Here is a 25,402-nt window from a genome sequence, read left to right on the forward strand (position 1 = left end):
TTAATTATCTGTGAAGAAATCTACTTTAAAGTATATTTCGATAATGTTGTTGCATATTAGGGTTGCAGTAAATAATCAGTGAAAGATTAATAATAAAAAAATGATTCACATCTGTGCATTATTATATGAATATAACGTAGAGAGAGGCAGGATGCAGGGCATAAAATAACTTTATTAGGGAAAACACGCTTATCCTAAGAAGGATCAAAACACAAGGAAGGCAAAAGTTAAATAAAGATCATCCAGGATGAAATGGAAACGAGGGTTAAACCCTTTAATATATAAGGGATAAAAGCCTAATGATGAAATGCACAATAAGATTTCACAATGATACATCGACTCAATCAAGGAACAGATTAACTCAGTATGCTAACAAGCCATTGACAGTACAGGCTAGTCGTTGTTCATCTCTCTACTATTTTTCAATACAGCTGTCAACCTAAATGTGAATTGTTCTTTAGCTCGAGTTGTCAAGCTGTATCGTTTGATGAAAAATATTTTCAGTACACCCTGAACTATTACTATAGCTGTTTGTTTGAAGCATTTGAATTAACAAGGCAATGTAACAGTAAACCTTGAACAGAATTTGCTCAAATGCTTATCTTCAGTTAGCTGAGTAATATTTCAACCCCAGGGGTTTTTTGCCTACAATTCTGAAAGATGAAAGTTCTCACTTACTGTAAGAATTTTGAATCATATTGATTTGATAGAGGATATTTTTGATCTAGCGCTATAACCTGAAAAAAATCATTCTGGGACAAAGCCATTTCAGGTTTTCGCTGATATATGGTGTCTCCCCTACAGATGGTTCAACATTCTGTTGCTTGCCTTTGAGTAACAAGAATCACATTCACAGTTCTTTTTTCTGCCTATCCAGGTTTTAAATGTCTCTGTAACACATTATCTCTGTACCTTCATTCAGAACTACGGATAAACCTATTTAGGTTATTAACTTCAGGACTAATGTTATATATTCTATCTATTCAGGTCTAGACAGGTTCAAAATCTCATCAGTGTTCTGACTGCCAAGAGAGCTTTTCTCTGTACATCAAGACTGCCTTGGGTTACAATTTACTTTTATAGTAATTGTTCTTTGCATTTTTTTTTGTTTGTTTATGCTCTTACATAAGCCTCAAAAATGTTTTAAAATTGTCCATATGCTACCAACTAGAATAAAACTTACAATACAGTACAAACAAGCAATATTCTTTAGACATTTCAGGTTATAAATCTTTACAGCTTTCTCAAATGCTTATAATGTTTTCAACTGAAAGTTTTATAGATTTTCTTAGCAGAAGATTCACTGATGCTCGGCAAAGGGGAGTGGCATAACCAGAAGAGATGCACACATTCAATCATGTAAATGCATAATGTTTAACTTTTGCCAGATGCTCTATAAGTACATTTACTGAAAAAACAAAAGACACATCTTTTCTTGCAGGCTAATCTGATTTTCATAATTTATATTATATCAAATCCATGGCTAGATCCTTGCTTTTAGATCTTCTAGGCTTTGAAACTTGGCAAAAAAAAAAATCTGAAAGCAAATGAACTTTAGAAGTCTGCCTGAAAAGTAAAATAACACAATAAAAAACTTATTTTATAGTGTACCAGCCCCCACACCACCTTCTGAGATTGTTTAAGGTGGAGGCTTGCAATTAAAGCTTCAGTCATAAGGATTATTTTTCTCCATGCTTAAATTATATGATCGTTCTGTGAAAATAAAGGTAATTTTATTATAACATTTCTTCATTGCAATTCGTTAAAGTGCTTCCAGAACTTGGAACTTTGCAGTTTCATGTCCTCTTTATGTGTACTATGGATAGTGATAGCAGAACATGAGGATTTATATAAATTCCAATGTGTTAGGTTTATATAATCGCGCACAATAATATGCATATTATATTACCATCATACATATTATATAATTTTTTTAATTAATTACATATATCATCAAAATGTAACATCTTTAAAATAGCTAATCATTGGGAGCTTCATTTATTCATGGATAGCAAGAACTGCGACTGAAACGTGGGAAATTGGCACAGGCAAAGTAAAAAAAAAATAAAAAAAAACACCCTGCAAAAGTAAATTACATTTAAAAAAGAGAAATTAAAAAGTGTTATTTCCTCTGCGTGGCCCGGTACTAAATGATCCACAGCTCATTACCGATCCGTGGTCCTGTGGTTGGGAACACCTGTCGTAGATATTGTAAGGTGTGATTGTTCATAGGTGCATGTGTGATTAGTGACCAGTTTTGAATTATTATAAATCAGAAGAATGTGAATTTTAGTTTGATTGTTGGAAAGTATAGTCCCTGGCGGCCTTATTTGTAGGCCATGGTGTATTCTGGAAGTTCACAAAGGATTTTGAACCAAAAGGAAAGTCAACAGGGAACAGTTACAAATAGAAACTGAAATACGCATAATATAAATAAATGAAATTAACCTTACCAACCTGCATGCCTGTGCTAACGACAATTGGTTTCCAAGCACATGTTAGTGGCACATGCTAGTGTTGTCCTGTTGTACCCAGTCACTATTGGCTCCATAGACTTCTCCTTGTATTTGTATTTTCTCATTGACTATCTTGCAATTGATGTCTCAGACAGTGTGAAATAAAAAGACTGTGAAAATTGCACCATGTAAAAAAGACCCTAATGTGCAAAATGTGATTTGAGCCACATCTTTAAATTATTACTTGGCACTCGCAGACATGAGATTAATGTTCATGGTGCTTAATTAATCCGCTTGCAAGCTGTATCTTAAAAAATAATTGAAGCTGCATTTGTTCATACTCTGATTCTTACTACGGTGAATCCTATTAGGATGTGTAAATGTGAATTTAAACCAAAACGCTAGGCTCCATAATCCTTTGGTTAATTAATAAATTGCTTATTTACCATAGAATATGAGGGAAATATAAGATTAAAGTAAACTGGTTAATATTGGTACTTGTGCTTATTGCCTTTACTGAGCCTTACATTTGATGAGAATTTGGAGAAAGGAATACAGAGTGCATTCTTCAATTAAGTCCTGTTATTTCTCCTTTCTCATGTTTACTGAAACATTTTGTCTGCTTTTGGACAAACTGTACTGTAATTTAGATCTCTGTCCTTCTGGAAAATTCAAGCAGGACCTATATGTTGTAAAAGACAAAGATTCAGGGAGGCACTGATGTGTTGTATCCAAACAAGGAAAAGCAGCTGCACACTGATTTATTACCATACTTTCTAGTAGGCAAGTGGTTCGTTGTTTTTACCACAGATTTTTTTTTGCCAGAAAGCTGCATTTTTATATCATCTGACCACTGAGGTCACCGACATCCGTACATCTGTAGTCTGGGAAGGTTCTGTGGTTTTTCAGTAGTGTGTAGTCGTAGAATATTGTGCAGAAGCAATGCAACGTCCTGATCTATAAAGAATTGAGTTCACGGTGCAAAAAACTTGTTTGGCCATGATGACTTTTTCTCAACTGACCACAGCACTAAAAGAGGATACTTTCGGCCAATTGTTATGTTAAATGCTCACAAAATGCTTTTCTTTCAGACTCTAACTTATTGAATGACAATAAAGTCTGACATACACTCAGGAAATAAGTTTGTAGACCCCTGACCATATGATTTGTATGTGCTTTATGTTATCTACCACACCCAAAGACATCCTAAACAGTCATGTGTTGGTGGAAAAACGGTGGAAAAGCCTGGAAATATCAAGCATCCCAATACTTTTGTCCATATAATGTAGCTCTGAAATAAATGTTTCAATTTATGCAAGAATATACGACACCAGTGTGAGGGTTTGAGATTAGTTGGTGTGTAAAATGCAAATTAAGAGTAGCGTTGCTAGATACAGCAATTTAATCTGATCGCAGTAATTAGTGGATGTACCCTGTGTTAGCTTCAAGCTATGTGGCATTTTTTTAATTTATGCTTTTTCTGGAATTCCTGAAGAAATGTTTAACTGTCAGAGTTTTTTTGCAGCAGGACTAATAATGTTTGTTATAAAAGACAAACAGCGGGAGGTTTTCTTTCCTCGTTTGCATTGCTTTTATTCTACCCTTTCTTTTTTTTGCAACTTGAAATTAAATATAAATGATAATATACTCTTGTTTCATTTTGTTCCCAAGAATTTCTTGGGCTGGTAACAGCATACATTTATTTATTTTTATTCATTTAAGTATCAGATTATGCTCTTTTATATATATATATATATATATATATATATATATATATATATATATATATATATATATATATATATATATATATATATATATAGTAAGGTCAGTGTTCATGACTCCACCATAAGAAAGAGACTGGGCAAAAATGTTCTGCAAAAACCGCTGCTGAGCAAAAAAGAACATAAAGGCTCGTCTCAGTTTTGCAAGAAAACATCTTGATGATCCCCAAGACTTTTGTGAAAATACTCCGTGGACTGACGAGACAAAAGTTTAACATTTGGAAGGCGTGTGTCCCATTACATCAGGCGTAAAAATAACATCGCATTTCAGAAAAAGAACATCATACCAACAGTAAAGTATGGTGGTGGTAGTGTGATGGTCTGTTGTGCTGCCTCAGGACCTGGGAGACTTGCTGTGATGAATGGAACGATTAATGCTGCTGTTTAACAAAAAAATCCTGAAGGAGAATATCCGGCCATCTGTTCATGACCTCAAGCTGAAGCGAACTTGTGTTCTGATCCAAAACACACCAGCAAGTCTACCTCTGAATGGCTGAAGAAAAGCTAAATGAAGACTTTGGAGTGACCTAGTCAAAGTCCTGACCTGAATCGTAATGAGATGTTGTGGCATGACCTTTAAAAGGCGGTTACTGCTCAAAAACCCTCCAATGTGGCTGAATTACAACAATTCTGCATAGATGAGTGGACCAAAATTCCTCCACAGCGCTGTAACAGACTCAGTGCAAGTTATCACAAACAGTTGATTGCAGTTGTTGCTGCTAAGAGCGGCCCAACCAGTTATTAGGTTTAGGTGGCAATCACTTTTTCACACAGGGTCATGTAGTTTTGGATTTTGTTTTCCCTCAGTAATAAAAACCTTAATTTAAAAACTGCATGTTGTGTTCACTTGTGTTATCTTTTACTAATATTTAAATTAGTTTGATGGTCTGAAACATTAAAGTAAGAAGAAAGAAACATTAAAGAAATCAGGAAGGGGCAAACACTTTTTCACAGTGTTAAATAAACCGTATTTTCAATTCTTCGAAGTAGCCATCTTTTGCTATGCACACTCTTGGCATTCTTTTAGTTAACCTCATGAGGTAGTCACCTAGAATGGTTTACCAACAATCTTAAACAGTTCCCAGAGATGCTTCAACAAATAGCTCTAAAATAACCTAGAGGTGTGTTGGGGTCATTGTCTTGTTGGAAAATAAACTATGGTCCCAACCAAGCACCTCCACACCATTAAACCTCCTCCTGCATACTTCACAGTGGGAAACCACACATTCAGGTACGGTCCATTCACCCTCTGTACATGTAACAAGATCTGATAAGGTGGTAGAACCAAAAATGTCAAATTTGGACTCTTCAGACCAAAGGAGAGTTTTTCACTGAGCCAATGTCTTTATCTTGTGTTTCAAGCTAAAATGTCACTACTTTGGACAATCTTAAATATACAACATATTCTACATAATTCCATATGTGTCGTTTCATATTTTGCATCTCTCACAATGTTGAAAATAATAAAAAATAAAGAAAACTTTGGTGCCACCTAGTGTATGTAAAATAGTAAAACATCAACAAGGTGATTTTAAAGCTTATTTTTTAAATAGGTAACTTTAGTGGCCTTCATGTTTTAAATGTCAGTGACGGATTTTCAACAACAAAAATACTTTATGGAGATAAATTCTTTATATTTAAAGAAACTGAATTTAGTGTTAATTAAATTTATAACCCTGTCTACGAATGTCCTTATTGTAAGACACATGCAGGAGAGATATCAGAGGCAATGTATTTCATGCTACCAATTGCTTACAATTAAACAATTTTTAAGTGAATAATCACTAATGTTGTCCTTTTATCTCTAGCTGTTCACTGCAACCTGAGTCAGAATGGGATCGATCATCAAGGGTGTATGGCAGATGCGAGTTCACACGTGGAAGAGGAGTCTGTTGATCAGGGTCCAGGTCTGAATGATGGCAGCTCAAGCTTTCAGCAGCACAGTCCTGGTTTCCAGCACTGTACTCCACCACAGCGCTCCGTCTCTGAATCCGAACTCTCCAAGGTAAACACCACAAACAGAACCACAACCATACAATCCTCTAGTAAGAAATCTAGTAAATGTAAGAAATTCCAAAAACATAATTTCTGGAACAGAATTTTTTCTTTTATTCTGGTAAAGTTTTGTCAAAATCTAGCCTTAGTCTTTATCAGTTAATCTGGCTGAATTGTTTGTTTATTTGTAGGTCATGGCAACTTTTTTATTCGTCATTCCTAAAGGTTTTAGGTTAATATCGGACAATTTTATTTCCAAAATGTATCAAGTTTATTATATCTATAACTTTGCAACACAGTACAGCAAAAGTAGTTAGTGATGCATCATTAAGTCGATTGTGCTGTTTTATTTTGGTGTTCAGAACAAATGGGTTCTATCACTTTTTCATCTCCCTTTTAATGCTGAAGGAGCTTTTCTCGTTTCTAGAGTATTCTCTAAGGTATGCCTTAAAACAAATAACCCTTGGCCAAATACAGTTATTCTTTGACACGATGATAAATCATCTACTTACAAGCCTTTGTGTTGTTCAGGAAAAATACAAAAATAGTGTTTGAACAACTTTACCTTCCATATATATTTCTGTACAGGACATACTGTAACTGCACTTCTTACTGAAAATACTTTACCTGTAGTGAGAGACACGGCCTGAGTTGTACGCATGCACAGGTGCATTATGAGCTTTCTCACACACAAGCAGAGTAATAACACCTAACACTTTCTCCGTGGTGATTTCCAGACAGACTGCTTTTGTGTACAAAGACTACTTTCATTTCACCAATGACTAAAATGAAATATTTACTATTCAGATGCATATTATTTATAAGTAAATTATATTCAACAACACTTTTTTGTTGTAGTGTTTAGCATTTAGATAATGACAAGTATTTGCACATCTTCTTTAGGTTTTTCTTATTTTTATATAAAGTATAGCACTTTAAAGGCTCTGGCATGGAGAAGCTGATGCTGGATCTGTGATGATCACAAATGTTGAGCTCAGTAGCTCCTAGTTTTATAACCATAATGACTGTAAAAGACTGTAGAAAGAACATTACTTATAATCTTATACTCCAGTACTCATGTTAGTTCTCTCTCTCCAGTGTTCTGTATTGTTGAAAGATTTATGATCAAACTCTTGATATCACCTAAATGAGGATGGGTTCCCCTTTTGAGTCTGGTTCCTCTCAAGGTTACTTCCTCATTACATCTAAGGGAGTTTTTCCTTGCCACAGTCGCCATGGCTGCTCATCAGGGATAAATGCACACCATTCACCTTAAATGTTGATTTCTGTAAAGCTGCTTTGAGACAATGTCTGTTGTGAAAAGCGCTATAGAAATAAACTTGACTTGACACTTTTATCCCTCTTGTCAGATTGTTAGTAAAAAAAAAAAAAAACACCTTGGTTCACTAACAGCTGGAACCAAATTCCTTGTGTGTGTCAACACATTTGTCCAATAAACCTGATTCTGATTCTGGTTGTGGCAGTATCTGGAATAATAAAATACCTCTAGTGGTATTTTATGGCTGAGGGTTTTGCTGGTGAAGTTTAGCGAAATCAGATTATATATTGTAACTGCAAAAAATGTTGAGGAAAAAAAAAACTTATAGAAAGGTAGAAATACTCACATTGCCATCTAAAATGTTAATTCCATCTAGATGCAGTGTTCCTCATTCCCTCAGACACAGAGATGCTGAGGGAGCAGGTAGCAGGCAGTTAGTTCAGTGTCTGTGTTCAGGGTAAATTAGTTACTGACTAATCTTTTTAAGAGCTCTAACAACTGTAAATGAGATTTTCCACAAATGGATCGGTTAGTGGATTCATTCTTTTTCTCTCTGTTCTAAATAAAATTTGCTCTGGCTGTTCTGTTTTAACTAAAATTAGCATTTTATTCCCACTACCCCAATGAGCTACTTGAAGAGCACACATCTCTATCCACCCCTACATGCACTAAATGTACAGATGGATACAAGGGGGGAAAACAATGGTGTTATTTTGCTGTAAGAGGCTGTTTTCTGGCAAGTTTTTCTGACTGATCACTTTTAGACTATGTGAAACATTTTTATTCTGATGCGAGTGATCTGCCTGAGCCTGAGCCTGATCCTGAGTACTTACTGAATGATACAAGTGTGCAGACGACATAATTCACATGCTATGGCCTTCACAGTGACCAGATCTCAACCCAATAAAACCTATTTTAGACTGACGAAGCACCAGCTTGGCACCTACATCTCTCTGACAATATTGTACTCTTCATTACAGATGAGACTTATAGAATCTAGCTGTTTTGGTGGCGTGTAGTGGCACACCTTACTAAGACTAAGCCCCTATAGCTTAAACCTTATGATTGTTTCAGTATGTCCACCGTATGACACAATATGTCGTACCAAGCCTTTTTTGTCAGTAGCAAATGCGAAGACAACGACAGCAATTGTTAACTTCTCTTATTTTGTATTTGTTTTACTTTAGTCATTTTCATTGAAGACAACCAAGTATAGAAGTTTTAACTTTCAACTATTTGAACATTTTACTAGACCTCTGCATTACGTATTTCCACCCTGTATCATGTGGTCATCTTGCAATTAAGTTAAAGATACAGCAGTATATTTAATACATGCAACTATACCTCACCATTCATGGCAAATCAGTGCTCATGCGTACCTCAGGATATACCACTGCATATAATAATGCATTAACATCTGGATTTCCCAATGCAGGAATATCTGGATAAAACAGTGAATTGACATCTGGATATATGTATGTGTTAACCAGTATGTATACCAGTGCTTTTAGCTTCTAAATATTCCATTGGATTAATCTCTGCATGTATCAATGTATTAACATCTGGATTACCAGTGCATCAATCTCTGTACATACCAATGCATTTATCTCTGAATATATCAGTGCATTAACCTATTGATTTACCAGTGTTTAAACATCTGCATATAGAAAAACAATTACTTCTGCATATACAAAAGCATTAACATCTGTATACTACTAATATCAGAGATTGCAAAAGTGCACACATCCTTCGCTCAAGTAGAAGTGCAGATACTTATGTTTTAAAAGACTCTGGTAAAAGTTAAAGTACTCACTACACTATTTCATTCAAGTTAAAATAAGATGTTTGGGCTCTGAAATGTACTTAAGTAAAAAATAGCTATTACTACTGCGTGTTTTAGTGTCACGCTGGTAAATGGACTTCACATCATATTAATATATTAATACAAAATCATTTAAAATGCTATCTAATCAATGTATTCAGGCTAAACAACCGCCATATAGAACACAAGCAGAGAAAAGATGATGATGATCAGGAATGTCTCTGTTCTCAGTCATGTTTACATCGCTGACTCCCTCTGTCTCATCCACGTTAACCCCCAGATTTCTTGCTGCCTTCTGCCTTGTTTGTTGTTGGTTTCATAAACTAGCCTACTTCTGTGGTGCACGAGAGCCAGGAAATAATACACCAGTGGGTAGGTTGAAAGAGCCACGCAATGACAAGTAACGAGTCTGGTTCGAAAATGTAAGAAGTAGAAAGTTCAGATGTTTGTGATAAAAACATAATGAGTGAAAGTAAAAAGTTGTCCGAAAAATAAATAGTGAAGTAAAGTACTGATACCAGAAAAATCTACCCGAGTACAGTAACAAAGTATTTGTACTTTATGACTTCCCATTTCTGATACCAGTGCATTACTTTTTGGATATACAAATGCATTAATCTCTGGAGAAAACAATGAGTTATTTTCTAAATATAACAGTGCATTAAATCTGGATAGTTCAATGCATTAACTCATCGATATACAGTGCAAATGCATTAACTTTGAATATATAATGTATTTAAAATACTTTATTCCATTAAGCATATAGAGTATGCTGTTGCATTACTATTATTACTTCTTTTAACTTTACTCCTTTTTGCATAAACATACTCATTTTTGAATTATAATATATTTTGGAGGAAATCGAGACATTGACAACTGGACATGAGAAAGCTTAGGAGAAAAGTGTCCTTCTCTAATACACCACACGATGGCACTCTGCTTTCATTTAAATGAACACCGTTATAAGGGATGGGTTTTTGGTGATTCAGTGTGGGGGTTCTTCAGATGAGCACCATGCTCTTCTTTCTGAAAGTAAACCACTGACATGATAAAAAAAAAAAAAAACAATGTTTCAGGTGGTTGCACCAGAAAAAACAGATTCACTTGAAAATTGTAGAAGATATCAAAGTTTTTCGGTTGACTAAAAAAATGGGTATCCAGTTTAGAAATGAAGTGTATTTTTATTAAAGTTTAGTATTAATTGTGATTCTGGTGCCACATCCCTTTTTTGTCCTCTTGATGTGTCTAAAACCTTGGTCTGTATTTAAAACCTTAAGGATGGTGCTGATTTATTCAGAGACTCTGATTTGGGTTTGTTGCTATAGGAACGTGGAAATACCTGTGTTGTGCAATTATGCCAAGGACTCTGTGTGTGTGCGCTCATAGTAATTGTCCCCGTTTCCATCTCAGCTAATGTGCGAGTGACTTAAGTATTTATTTGTGTCTGAGCAAGAGCAATTTCCATTTGGTGTTTGTGTCCTGTCCCTACCCCACAGCTTTCTCACAATTACTGTAAATAGAAGGAAACATTTGTACGGCAAAATTCTGGTTTTGGTGCGACATAGCTACACACTGTACCCTTTTTTTTACAGCACATTTCTCCTTTTCATTCCTCTCCCAAATCAGTGCACAGCATAACACTATAGCACACATTAGGAAAAGGCATGCACAGGTGTGCTGTGTTGACAGCTGTGTTATTTCTGAATTAGCATGCCTGTGAAAACAAGTTGGAGCTCTAGCGACATGCTCAGAAGAGTGCAATATTCACAGGATACCAGACGTTTATCAGTCTGCTGTAGATGACAGCCCTACCTGTAAATTTATTAGAATTTTGGACATAGTGCTATAGCACTATGCAGCACCATATTTCAAGGGCCCTAAATATTTCATTCTTTTAATCATGCTGCACTTGCTTAACAACGTGCAGTGCTTTGCCAAGCAAGTAGCAGAGTCGGAACCAGTCCAGATGGCACACCTTGCCAAACAGCACTCATAAATAGTACAAACAACATAATTTATAGAGTCGGAGGATCACTCAAGTATTGCTTCCACTTCCCATTAAGGAGGACGATGACTCAGAGCACTTGGGTTGTGATCAAGCAACATTCAGTCTATTAAATCTGGTGAAGTTAGACTATGAGCTCTGTGTGAGCGCTAAGGTAATGTGTATAAACATTGTGTAATACAAGAAAGCTTGTTTTCCCTGCAAAAAATGACAGCAGGTAAAAATATATTGAATAAAGTCCGATTTATCCGATTGCAAGATTAAAACAAACACATTTTCTGATAATTAAATTTTTTCCTTCAGTGAATTTTGAGATTTAAAGTATATTATATACTACTGACAGATCATTTAGCTTCTTTCTTGAAATAAATGCTCAAAAGAAACTATTTCAAGCTTCAAATTAACAAATACTGTTATCATCCTCCGCCATTTGTTCCTATGGCAAGGTGCACAGTCTGCTTGAGCACCAAATCCAGATCCCTATGTGGGATCACTGTTGTGCCTGAGATGTCAGTTGCAGAGGATCCAGTCATGTGATTTCAGAATCACTGCAGGGATCCTCTTAACAGTTTTGGTATTTCGTGCTTTAGAAGGTTGATCACACTCTACTGTGGTAAAACAACAGCGATGTGTTCTAGGCAGCTGTGTTCGCACCAGCGTGCTTCCTGCTGCAGCTCATACAGCTCCTTCTTTCCCCCATTTGCATTTTTTTGAAATGCAACTTGGTGGGAATAATGCGGCTGGCACAGTCAAGCACCTAAAGGCAATCTGTTGTTCACTGTGTTTTACTGTAGTTTCAGCTAGAAAGCGGCAATCATTTAATGGCTCCTGGGCCTGTGTGCCAAAGATCTGTCCAGGCACCAATGGCAGCCGGGGTCGCATGTTTGTACAAGGCTCCAGCAATGGCATTTACAAGGCTCTCGTCTTCTGCTTAAGCATCCACACATTCGCTCCACCCTGTTGCTATGACTGTGTTTACCTGAATTTGTACTGTATGTAGGACCGATGTACTGTACATATCGTATCTTTTATTTCCTCGAAGGGGCAGTAGGAACTTTGCCAGGTTCCACTGTGTGATATAATTTACAAATGATACCAATTTACAGCATGTCAGCTCTTATATATTGCTTTCTCAAACTGTACCACTGTTGTGGGTACATTCTACATTGATCACATGCCTCGAGTTTCTGAATGTGAAGTTCCAGCCAGCAACCCTGCCATTTTATCAAGTTGCGAATTCAATACATTCAATGTCATGTGCAGTAAAAATCTTTAATGAAATCAGTAAAGTCTGTAATAGACTAGCCACTAGCAAGAGCAGATGTATTGCAAATAAGTTAGGCATGCGTTCAGGGTGTCAGTTTGTGATGTATTCAGTTCTGCTGCAGTTCTGTGCTCCTGCTTTTCTTTCTACCTCTATGACAAGCTACCAATACTGCCCCCAGTTTATCATCTGCATTAAGGCTATACCCACACACCAAATCCACAGTTTTAAGCTTTTGCTGTATGATCATCAAAGTACTGTCTTGTGCTTAATGTTTGCACTAAACTTTTTATCTGTCTGTGTAAAAACAGATTGTATATACTGTATATTTAATGTGAACTTTTATCTCTTCTCTGTTGTCCAGTCAGGGACGGTAAAACTGTCCAAACCGGTGGCTTTGTGGACTCAGCAGGATGTGTGTAAGTGGCTGAAGAAGCATTGCCCAAACCAGCACCAAGTGTACAGTGACGCCTTCAAACAGCACGATATTACAGGTACACGCTCTTCCTGTCAGTCATCACATGATGCGCCTAGCCAAGGACACATTCGCGCACACACACACACACACACACACACACACACACACACACACTTCCTTAATTAGCTTGTGCATAATGACAAGTACAAATTTCTTTCTGATCTGCCACAACCTCTTGGTTGAGACTTGATCACAGAATGTTTATCATCTCTGCAGTACTTCAGGTACTACAGGTAGTAGACGGTAATTTGGTAGTGATGAGCAAACTGATTATGCACTTTTAAGGCAGCATACTTTAGCAAGCTACAGACCTGATGATATGATGAGTAAATGCTGTTCAATTAAACAGACTTGGAAAACGTAAACAATTTCCATTACTACCTTTTATTCACTTCATTCCTTTTGCACTTTCCCATAATCAGATATCACAGAAATTCATTGCCAAAGAAATCCGAGAATTCCTTTTTATATATTTTGGATGATATAAACAGCACTCACTACTGAAACAATTGCATGTCTTTTCCTAAATCGTTCTAATGTTTCTCAGCAGATCACGAATTACACTTTGTGTTAAGGGTCTGGTCAATCCACACGCCAATTAGCAGTAATTTATGCGGAAAATATGCAAGCAACTGAGTTCGACTATCCCGCATTAATTAACAGAACATCGTTAACAAACGCCAGGCCTCACCAATTAGTGACACAATGCAATTTGCATCTCTCTCTCTCCGGTGATTGTAACATGAAGTGCCACTCTACACACTTCATTAGAATAAACAAAAGATGATGTCTCAGATGTACATAACAGTGTGGGGGGGAAACTTGCTTTGATCAAGAACACAAATACAACTGGCACACTCAGAAAGTCGCTGGTGTCAAATTTGGGTCGCTGTTTGAATTCTTAATGACTTTCTCCTAATAACTTTAAACTTTTTTTTTTTTTTTTTTTGCGAAAAGGAACCGCTTTAAATGTCCAAAATATTAGACTGACCCCAGAATATTCAGTTACATTTGCACCAAAAGGCTTTTTATTTTATTTTTAAATGTCCAACGATGGAACACAAGGTAAAATTGTACATATTATATACATAGGTCTTGATTTCTAGGTTTTGATTTTAGGTTTGATTTAAACCTATTTTGATTTAAGTGACCAGTCAAACAGACTAACAAACTAACAACAACAAAATTATTTTGGCTTCATCAATTAGGGGTCGCCACAGCAGATCATCCGTCTCCATACTTTTTCGTCCTCTACATCTGCCTCTTTCAAACCAACTACCTGCATGTCTTCCTTCACCACATCCATAAACCTCCTCCTTGGCCTTCCTCTTTTCATCCTTCCTGGTGGCTCCATCCTCAGCATTATCCTACCGATATAACCCATGTCCCTCCTCTGCACATGTCCAAATCATCTCAATCACACCTCACTCACCTTGCCTTCAGAAATGTCCTACATGCACTGTCCCTCTAATAAACTCGTTTCTTATCCTGTCCATCATCGTCACTCCCAATGAAAATCGCAACATCTTCAGCTCTGCCACCTCCAGCTCCACCTCCTGTCTTTTACTCAATGCCACTGTCTCTAATCCATACAACATCGCAGGTCTCACCACAGTCCTATAAACTTTCCCTTTCACTCTTGCAGATACTCTTCTATCACAAATCACTCCTGCCACTCTTCTCCACTCACTCCACCCTGCCTGCACTCTTTTCTTCTCTTCTCTAACACATTCTCCATTACTTTACACTGTTGACCCCAGGTACCTGAACTCCTCCACCTTCTCCACCTCTTTTCTCTGCAACTGCACCACTCCACTGCCCTCACTCTCATTTACACACATGTACTCTGTCTTACTCCTACTGACTTTCATTCCCCTTCTCTCCAGCATATACCTCCACCTCTCCAGGCTCTTCTCAACCTGCTCCCTACTCTCACCACAAATCACAATATTATCTGCAAACATCATAGTCCAGGGAGACTCCTGTCTGACCTCGTCCTTCAATCTGTCCATCACCACTGCAAACAGGAAAGGGCTCAGATTATTATTATTATTATTATTATCATTATTATTATTATTATCATCATTATTATTATTTAATAATAATATGTTTGTAATAGGCGTTACAAATACAAAAAATCATGGACCCCCAGCCATGTTTCTTGTAACCATGATATCAATCTCACCCAATATATTTCCCTTATTATAACTTTAAGATCAATACAACATCTATTTTTTAGTTATGTGTCCATTTTAAAGCATACTGAGCATGATGTACTGAGTATGTTGCCCCTGGTTTCAGGTTTAATTAGGCCTCATTCTGCATCATGTAAGCTTGTTTAACATTGAATTTTTTTAGATATTCCCCTGTTCGAAACTAACAAATTATTTTGAATTCATTACTCTATTTTTTCCAGTACCTGTAGAAACTTTTACTTCCATGCATTTTAAAGTAAAATATTGTTTTACTTCATTACATTTCAGCAAAAAAATCATTGTTTGTGAATTTGTCACAAGCTCACAAGTGTAACCCAGAGATCTGGTGAGAGTTTGCGTCGAATTAGGGCTCTTTCACTGAATCTGTAATAAAGAAAACTCACTCTTTAAAAGATCAGTATTTTTTACATTTTATACCTCTATACTTTTGCTAGAAACGTAGAAAAGTAAAGTAGAAAAAATCCATCTCTGCTTTATTCACATCACACCCATTGCTCTCACGATCCACTATGACCTTGACATATGACCTTGATTAAATGAATGAATTGTGAGTTCCTCCAGAATCTTTTTTATAACTCAGAGTTCTTGTTACTTGCTATTTATATCAATAAGGTTATGTTTCCCAAATTTCATCTTCTCTCTAATCCTGAGCTTTTTTTTTATTGACCATTTCCACCATTTTACTGTGATGTTTTATTAATACGGACCCACATACAGCTCAATTGATGAGCTATATTCATTTCACCTCAAGTGCCAAGACTCAACTGGAGTGCATTTTGAGTCTCTTTGTGTCACGCAGCACTTTGTCATGTCTTTACAATTGGCTTTCACTGTTTCAGAAGATTCCCATTTACTCAAGGTGAAATCTTACAATTTTAATTTCTAAGATATATTGTGTGCATTACACGTGTTTCTCAGAGTACAGACATAACCATCCAGCTCTCTGTTTCTCACTGGATCTGCTCTCTCTTTAGATTCCTTGACTTTAATTTGAACACTGAACTGTTATTAAAATTCCATTAATGCATATTAAGGCATAATTAGATATTAGTCCCTAATCTGCAGTAATTACAAAGACAGATCAGGCGAGTCGTTTTGGTAAATGAGTTAAGCACATATTTCTGATAGCGTAGGAGTACAGAATGTGCACTCTTCCTATTAATGTGCTGATTTACTGATTGAAGCAGGGCACTCTTTTCACTTCATTTGTTGCTACCCATGGCTTTAGAAAAAGCCAAGGACTAAAACAATATCACAACAGTTGTTTATAAGGCATGAGGGACGTTGTGGGCTATAAAACGGCATTAAAATTAGGCACTCAATCACGTAAATGCTTTAATAATATAGTGAAGAGAAACACCCACTGTAATGCTACATTCACAACCAGCAGTTAATTTTAGTTAAAAACAGATGGGTGTTAAATTTGGTTCATTTCCCCAGTCTGGTATAAAATCGCCGAAGAACATTTTGTAACATGCTGTTCCATTCTCCACTGCATTGAATTTATCTGAGGTACATAATATACTGATACATGATCCGTTCAGGGCCGCATTCTACATATTGCCCAGACAACAATGACATCATTTCTGACACAATTTGTGTACTGACATTATTTAGCAGTGCACAGTTAAGAATGTAGTCTAAACCAGATGCTGTAATTATCTGCTGTTGTTTTCATATAGTGACTTTTGTTATGAGTATAAAAAAAAACCTGATTGCTCGCCAATAGCCTAGCCAGAAATATTAATTTAAAGTTTGTCTATAGAAAAGTGTGCCATTAAATTCTGATCATTCCAGTGACTCATTCGGCTTAGTTCACCAATAAGAGCTGACTCTTTGTTTCTTAAACAGCTTCTTGACATTTTTGTATTGAGCCTGCTTGTCTATATTTAACGTCATTGAAATCCTAAATTGATGGGCACAGTGCCTTGTGCCCAGAGTTTCCTGAGATCCTGAGTCTCCAGGCTTCCCTACGACCCTTAAAGTAATATTGGAACTGGTTGTCCATATACCCAGTGTTCATTTAAGAGAGCTAGCTAAATGCGTTGACTCGTTTAAGTGTGCTTATCTCTACAAAGGCCAAAGTACACTAGATGGTCAATTTTGTGGAAACTTCACTCTAAGATTTGTATTTGCTTGAACATGTTTCACAGTTCGTCCTCTTTGCTGGTATAATAACCTCCACTCTTCTGGGAAGATGTTCTGGATTTTATATATATATATATATTTATATATATATATATAAAAAATCACAATAAGCAGCGATGCTCTTCTTAACAACAGTGATACAACATGCAAGTTTATCTTTACCGGATGCATTCAATATACTTTCATACATTCAGTCAAAAATGTTGAAAATGACTGCTACTAGTGGAAAGCACAAATTGTGCTTAAAGCAGCAGAGCCCAGAAAAGCACTAGAGTGTTGCAATTAGGTCTAAATGGAAAAATTGACTGCATTCATCTTTGGGGTTGCCTTGCAGCAGGGCTTGAAAATGACATTATATTTTTGTAATATGGGTCTCTTTCTTACCAAAATAAGCGGTAAATAGAAAAATAGTTTAAGCCATCCAGTGAGCATATCTGCGTTTAAGAGCAAAAGTGTTTTCCTCTTTGGCCCATCAATAAATCTTGGAAAGGAGTCATTCTTTAATCCTGTATTTCTGGGGTTTGTCGTCTAGAGAATCTAGTCTGAATTGAAAAAAACCTGAGCATTTGAAGAAGAAAAAAAGCGCTACCGATCTACGTTAAGCTGATAGCAGATTATTAAGAAAGGGACAAGATTCAACAAGACTTATTGTTGATTTTTAATTTTTTTTTTCATTTCCGATGGATTGGTTTGTACAGTCAGAAGATGAAAAAATTTGCATAACTGTAGGGAAACAGCTTGGGAATATCATGCTTTTAACAAAAAAAAAAATGTATAGTAGATTTAAAATGTACCTTGTTCATGTACCCTTTTTTTTTTTTTTACTATATTGAAACATTACCTTAGGGAGGATTTACTCCCACACTATTATAAATGTTGTGTTTGGGGAAAAAAATAAAGCAGCAATTTTTCTTTGTTCATTCATATACACTATATGACCATTGTTTTCATATGAGCTTGTTGAACATGATGTATGAATATGAAAATGTGGAAATGTGCTCATTAAGCCCCAGGAGCTTTAGTAAGGGCAGGTACTGATGTTGGGTAAGGGGGCCTGGGGTGCAGTTGCTGATCAAGTTCATCCCAGAGGTGTTCAGTGGGGTAGAGGTCGGTGCTCTGTGCAGGACACTCAAATACTTCACTCCAAATTTCTCTAAACGTGTCTTACGTAGAGTTTACATGGACATTGTCATGCTGGAAGAGGTTTATGTTCCAGTAAAGATAAATTGCAATGCTGCAGTACTTAACGGCATCTTATAAAATTGTGAGCTCAAATTTGTGTGAACTGTTTGGAGAAAAACCACATGATGGTCAGGTGTCTCTAAACCTTTGTCCATATAGTATAGGATGACTTATTTTTTAATCAAAGCTTTGTTAATTGTATTAAATATTGAATTGTTGAGTTAATTTATTTGTTTAATGGGATCAGACTTTAGAAAATGACATGTACGTATTGAAGTAAGCCAGATTCATTGTGATATTTTCAATATACAATTACATTTTCATATTTACACATTTTGTAAATGTCATGTTGGTTTGTCTATTCCTTGCTTTAAGAGTTATTGCCTTCAGGCTACAGTTTTACAGCATGTCTTATGAGGATTAGATGTGTCAAATCTACTTTTAATTATATTGTCAATGCCCTGGTGAACATGGAGTAGAAGGTTTGAGTTGTTTTGAGCTGTTGTATTGTCTGTGTGTAATTGCACTTAAGACTACTTAAGACATCCTGTAGCAATCTGGGCATCATGTTGCCAAATGTCACTTTCAGGGAGTTTAAACCAGCATCGGCATGACATTTTGTATGCCTAGCATCGTTCAGAGGTGCTGCTAGTGCCCCTTTACAGCAATTGATTTTTTTTTATGATCAGTCATATGGAACTTAGACCTCAAATTGCTTCCATAGATTTGCTCTTGGTTGGGACTCTGTGCTATGCCTCTTGGGTTGTCAGCATGGCAGCTTCTGTTTAGGCATTTCCTGTTTAGGGAATTCTAGTTCTTCCACACTACTTGACAAATTGCAGGTAGCACTAAAAGAAAAAAAGAAAACTAGAACAGAGCTGCATTAACAGCGGTTAAAAAAGGTCAGTGCATTTCTTTAGTTGATTTTTTAAGAGCTTTATTTCTCAAAGGGTTTTCCCTAGTTGAGTGCAGCATAACACATTTACAAGTGGTCTGTTATGTGCTACTGTGAGTTTATAGCATCGACTAATAAGACTTGCATAAGACTATATTAATACTTACATTTCATTTCAGTGTTATAGCACAAGTTCCTCCAAAATGGCCAGGCAAGCTTGGCCCGTCAACTTCAGGGCTGTTGTTTGACAACCTGGAACGTAATCATATGTCATAACCCTCCTCTCCAAATATTTTACCCTGAAGCCCAGCAGATTTAATGTACACACGTGTGGAGTTGGCTTAGGACGGGGGCTGCGGAAAAAGAAGGGAAATAGTTGAAAGCAAAAACGGAAAGCCAGCCAGCTCTTCTGCTGTCAAGCTAAATGAAACCAGCTGGGATTCTTCTCGTTAACAGGCTGTACTCACATGTCCTCACTGGAAAGCAAATGAGTCTGGAGTATTTTGCCCCAGAAGGGCTCACGCTCCCCTTGCCAAAAAAAAAAAGTGGGGGGATTTTATTTTATTTTTTACAAAGGGTGTGTTTTAATAGCTGAGCTTATTTATGAGCCTTGATGATAGTTTTATAAAGAACCAGCAAAAGTAAGACACTCGCAAGCTGTCATCCCATACTCATTCTTGGCTTGAGAGTGAAGGAGAACCTGATGGCTCGTCTTTCTTTCTCTTTTTATTTGTGCACATAGAAAGTTTTTCATTACTGACTTGAGGTGGTTTAAGGGTCTCCTGTTTTATTCTTTTTTTTTTTTTTGGAATGACAGCTTGGATCTGATTATATCCACTAAAAGCATTTGTTCTTTTGCAGCATTTTAGGTGCTAGAGCTAAACGATTTTATCGAGCTTCAACTAGAGCATCTATTCCAAATTGCACAAATAGCTCCTATCATATGTGTATGTAGAGAACTACACAAACACAATTTATGCACTTAATGTTTATATATTCAGTCAATTGACCATTTAATTCCATACCTATGTAAAATACAGTACATTATTTATATTTTCAGTCAAATCATCATGTTGTACTCATTGCAAATATGAAGTAGCTTCTTCTTAGAGCATTAGTGAGGTTAGGCACTGATGTTGGGTGAGGAGGTCTTGGCTGCAGTCATCGTTCCAGGTCATCCAAAAGAGTTCAGTGGTGATGAGGTCAGGTGAGATGTCGATGTCTTCATGGAACTCACTTTGTGCACAAGGGCGTTGGCAACAGGTTTTAGTTCTAGAGAGGGGAAAATGATAATGCTACATTTACAAACACATCCTATACAATTGTGTGGCTCCAAATTTGGGTGTCTAAAGAAGAATCATATATGTGTTTGATGATCAGGTGTTCACAAAATTTGGCCATATAGTGTATAATGACCATATAATATATGATGTCTTAATAATTAATTTGATTATTATTAACAAACTTAACACATTGACAAGTAAAGATTAATTTAAACATTTTCAAACACATGTTTGTATTTACACATTGAAAGCAAATGCCATGTTGGTTCATCCATTCCATACTACAATAACTACAGCAGCTATTGGAATAAATGTAGTACTTATTTATGCAGGTTCTTATTAAACTCCAATATTACTAATAAATTATTGAAAGATTTTATACAGTTTCTATTGGTGAAGGCCTTCGTGTGATTTATGATCAGGGACGATAGTGAAAATGAATGATCGCAGCCTTTTATTTCTAATATAATATAACGTTCTAGCTCAAGTGAAATGCGGACTTGCAGTGCAGCTCTGGTGATTTTGATTTAGGTATATAATTGTAATGGCTGTTTTGTTATTTTAAGTTGAAACATTTAACATTTGCATTGAAGCATCTTTGTTTTCTTGGAATCAGGTAGGAAGAATAATATATAACTGATGTGATCTTAATAAGTGCACAATGTGACAAGGAAGGCACTGCTGTTTGTGTTTTTGGTGACAAATTCAACTGCTAGAGCTTATGTGTTATAATCAGGCTAATCTAGCAACAAATCTGCAATCTTGGAAATTCAGGACTTTAATCTCTATTCTTTTGTATGTTTAGTATGTATATTTCACCGTTAAAATAGATAAAGGTACACAATTGGAACTAGTACCTTTAAAGCATTGTTATAAAAGCCAATTAAAGATGCACTACATGCACCTTACTAGGTGAAGGATACATACTGAGGTTGTCTTGTTATTGAACATATATGCAGTTTTCTTTTTTATTATCATTCTTTGGTATATAAATTGTCAGATTTAGGAGATTTAGGAGGATTTAGAAGATTGTAGCAGACATGCATAGCTAATTAGGGATGTGTAATTTTGTGTATGTGTGACCTTTTTTTTTTTTTACTAATGAACATGAGAATGATCTAATCTGTGTGAATAAAATTATATAAACAAGAATTAATAGAAAATACATATAAAATGTATTTTAATGAAAAGATGAAATTAGATTGATCACAGCTTATCAACATACCTTCCCATTTAGAAACAAATTAGGGAAGGGGTAATGCTAAACAGGAAACATAAGTTTAAATGTTTGATTTGATTTAATTTAAATTAAAACTAAATGTATTTTTATACTGTTACATGTGCTATGTTCAAGACCATGTTTTATGTTATATATGCTCTGAAAGAAATATATCAAACTGCATTTCCTTGTTTTGCAACTTTAATATATATTCTTTTACCAAGAAAGGGTAGTGCAGGTAAAGTATATTTACTTGAAGGAAGGGTAGTGCAGGTAAAGTATATTTAATTAAGGGAAGGGTAGTGCAGTTAAAGTATATTTACTTGAAGGAAGGGTAGTGCAGGTAAAGTATATTTAATTGAAGGAAGGGTAGTGCAGGTAAAGTATATTTAATTGAAGAAAGTGTAGGTAAGGTATATTTATTTAAAGGTATGGTTCATGTAATCGTTACTAGGCTTTTAGATTTTAGCTTTAAATATCTGATTGTGTATGTTTAAATATTTTAAAGAGGAAAGATGTATACATATATGGGTACAAAAGATACCTTGGTTGGTATCTCGTCAACAACAAGCAAAAAGCAAAGGAAAATCAGTCAGTACTTTGGAAAGGTCTTGTCATGGCAATCTTTACCTTTAGATTCAATTCAAAGGATGCAATTTCTGACATTTGGCAGGATTATAATAGATATATAATAAAAAATGCAACTATATAGTAGGCCAAGCACCTGGAAGAATAACACAACCAAGAGAATCCAAATGCTTTTTGGCAGAAATGCAGAGGTTAGACAGAGTAATAAAGGCAAACACGAACTACAATGGACAAAATATAGAGGCTCTTTATATCACATTTATGAATGCAAACCTATGAATTATTAATATTATTTTGTTCACTGTCAATATGCTAGTGTACAATATTTGCTTATTCATGTTATGATAAATGATGTTCAATGTGCCTTGGTGTTCATTTTATTCTTAAAAAAAAAAAAAAAAAAGCAAGATACATCCCATAAATACCATCATTATTCAACAATAAGGCTCACTGTGTTTCAGCTGTGAAGACTTATAATGCAAAGAGTCTAATTTATCAAGTTTGGTAATTGATGTTATATGAAATAGAGCAGCAGGGAGAACAGAGTACAAAAGAATAATTTAACCTGTCATTTCACTCTGAAGATGAGGGCTTTGTGTTCTCTAAGTGGATCACAGAGAATTTAAGTTGAAGGATCTCTATGTGCCTGTACAATGAGGGAGGTGAAGAACAGGCTGTTATTAGGCGCTGATTACCGAGTGGTTACAGAGCTGCTCTCATTAGAAAGGAGGAGCTCATAATCATTAAGAATAATACCCTCCTTTTCTCTGAATTCTCTAAAGAAATCAGTATGTCATCAAAGGGAGATTTCCTGTTTGAGACAGTTGGAAAGAAGGGGTTGGGATGGAGGGGTGACAGGTTTCTTTCAATGGGAAACATAATTATGGATGAGAAATAGTAAGCTTGTTCTTATTGACATTTCCTCTCTGTCCTTATTTGCTCGGTCTCGCCTTCATTCTCTCCGCATTCTTATTTATTTCAGTATCTTTATCTAATTATCACTACAAACCTGTATATAGAATGAACTGAGAAAGAATTAGAAAAGTCTGGATATTTCATGAGTTTTTTTTATAATAACTGATGTTTCATTTTGTTTTGTGGAATATCAATAAAACAAGTTGATGCTCATGGTTCACTAAACATATCACATATTCAATTCAATTTGATTTGCATAGTGCTTTTAACAGTTGGCATTGTCACAAAGCAGCGTTACAGAAATATAGCTTCTATCTTCTGGCAGAAATAAAAAAAGGAAGAGGGTTAAATAGATGCAGAAGAAATGTGGGACAAGTAGTAAGTTTGTGTGAGATAGTGTAGGACATTAGCACCGTTTTGATATCAACCTAAATGGGTAAGGAACATGTATACTCAGCCTATTTACATTTATTTTTGTTATTTCTATATCATTTGTATCAAACAAATAGATATACATTTATTGACGATAATAAATAAACATTCCACTTAATCTTTTTTTGATTCGATATAATTTTTTTTTTCATGTCCGATATGATTTTTTTTTTCCAACTTTCAACCAATAAATCTATACAAGTAGTCTAAACTACATTCATGTAGAAAATTCATGTGTGTGCATGCGTTATGCATAGAACACATAAATCACTGCAGTGATGTAATATCGATTCTTTGCTAGTGGATGTCAAGATGAGAAAAATCACCAGTGACTGGAGGAACTCATGTGAGAATAGGATTTTAAAATTAAACTGGTATTCCAAAATCAAAGGGTTAAATCTTTTTTTTTGTTTTTTTTCTTACGGTCAAATGAGCAAAAGAGAAATTGATCTGGAATGAAATAATATTGACAGATAATTCACTTAGCTTTGTTCTCAATCAAAACGCAATAAACACTAAGACCATTAGGGTCATTCAGAAAGTGAAATGCAGAACGATGGTCTTTAACCATGCAGGACAGGAGTGCACGCATGAGCAGCTCCCCTGCCACTTGTAATAGATCACGTATGCAGCCTGTTTGTTGAGTTTGATGAGTTTTTAATGAAAAATCACTACACAATGTCAGATCGCAGCTCCTGAGGGACTCGAGTTCCCAGCAATCATCACGGCCTCCAAGCATGGCACTCGCACACGCTCAACCTTTAATAGAGAGACTCATTCATAAAACCGCTGCAAAGTATACGCTTTCAGTTACTTCTCTGTTTTAATGTTGTTATTTGTCTTATTGCTGTGTTTCAGTGCTTAGCTAGTTTAGTTTTGTTTTCATTAACGTGGCACTTTACCCGGAGTTGCAGCCGTCTGTGATTGCTTTACATAGCAAACAAGATTTTTTTTTCTGTGTCTGCTGCAGATAAATGGTATGACCAAAGATTCCAGGATACTTTTCGAAGAATGATGATCGGGTATAACAATATGCTAATAACGATTTACTAATAACGATTTACTAATTTAATTGGGACACTAATTAATCTTGGCTGTCTATGATCTCATGCAGAAGAGTATCCTACACATGAAGTATCCTACACATGCAACACACTTGCTGCAAAATGAGCAGCTGTTTGAAAATATACCTTTTGACTTTGACATGTGTCTAAGGAAGCACATGTTAGCCTTCATCCTCACTGAGAAATGTCAGGCGATCAACTTGCAGACAAAATTGGGAAAAAGAGAATTTTAAAGGCACATATCAGAGTATGCAAATTTCCTTTTACATTTTCAAGAAGGAGGTATCCAGGTGATTGGTAGCACTTTTAAAAGTTAGGAGGGATAAAATAAAACCTGGTATTTCCTCACTAGTAAATTGGATTCTATAGGATTTGAG

General features: G+C 35.8%; 1 protein-coding gene across 5 annotated transcripts in view; it reads left to right on the top strand.

Annotated features, from left to right (window-relative positions):
• Positions 1-25,402, top strand: part of samd12 (sterile alpha motif domain containing 12) — an 87,817-nt gene that overhangs the window by 14,425 nt on the left and 47,990 nt on the right. For all 5 annotated transcript variants that reach the window (XM_046834381.1, XM_046834380.1, XM_046834379.1 and 2 more), the window contains 2 exons: positions 6,049-6,245; positions 12,970-13,099. In XM_046834381.1, the coding sequence (XP_046690337.1) occupies positions 6,049-6,245; positions 12,970-13,099 (327 nt within the window). The remainder of the gene's footprint in view (positions 1-6,048; positions 6,246-12,969; positions 13,100-25,402) is intronic.

Source organism: Silurus meridionalis, chromosome 22 (assembly GCF_014805685.1).
Source record: "Silurus meridionalis isolate SWU-2019-XX chromosome 22, ASM1480568v1, whole genome shotgun sequence".
Taxonomy (NCBI): Eukaryota; Metazoa; Chordata; class Actinopteri; order Siluriformes; family Siluridae; genus Silurus; species Silurus meridionalis.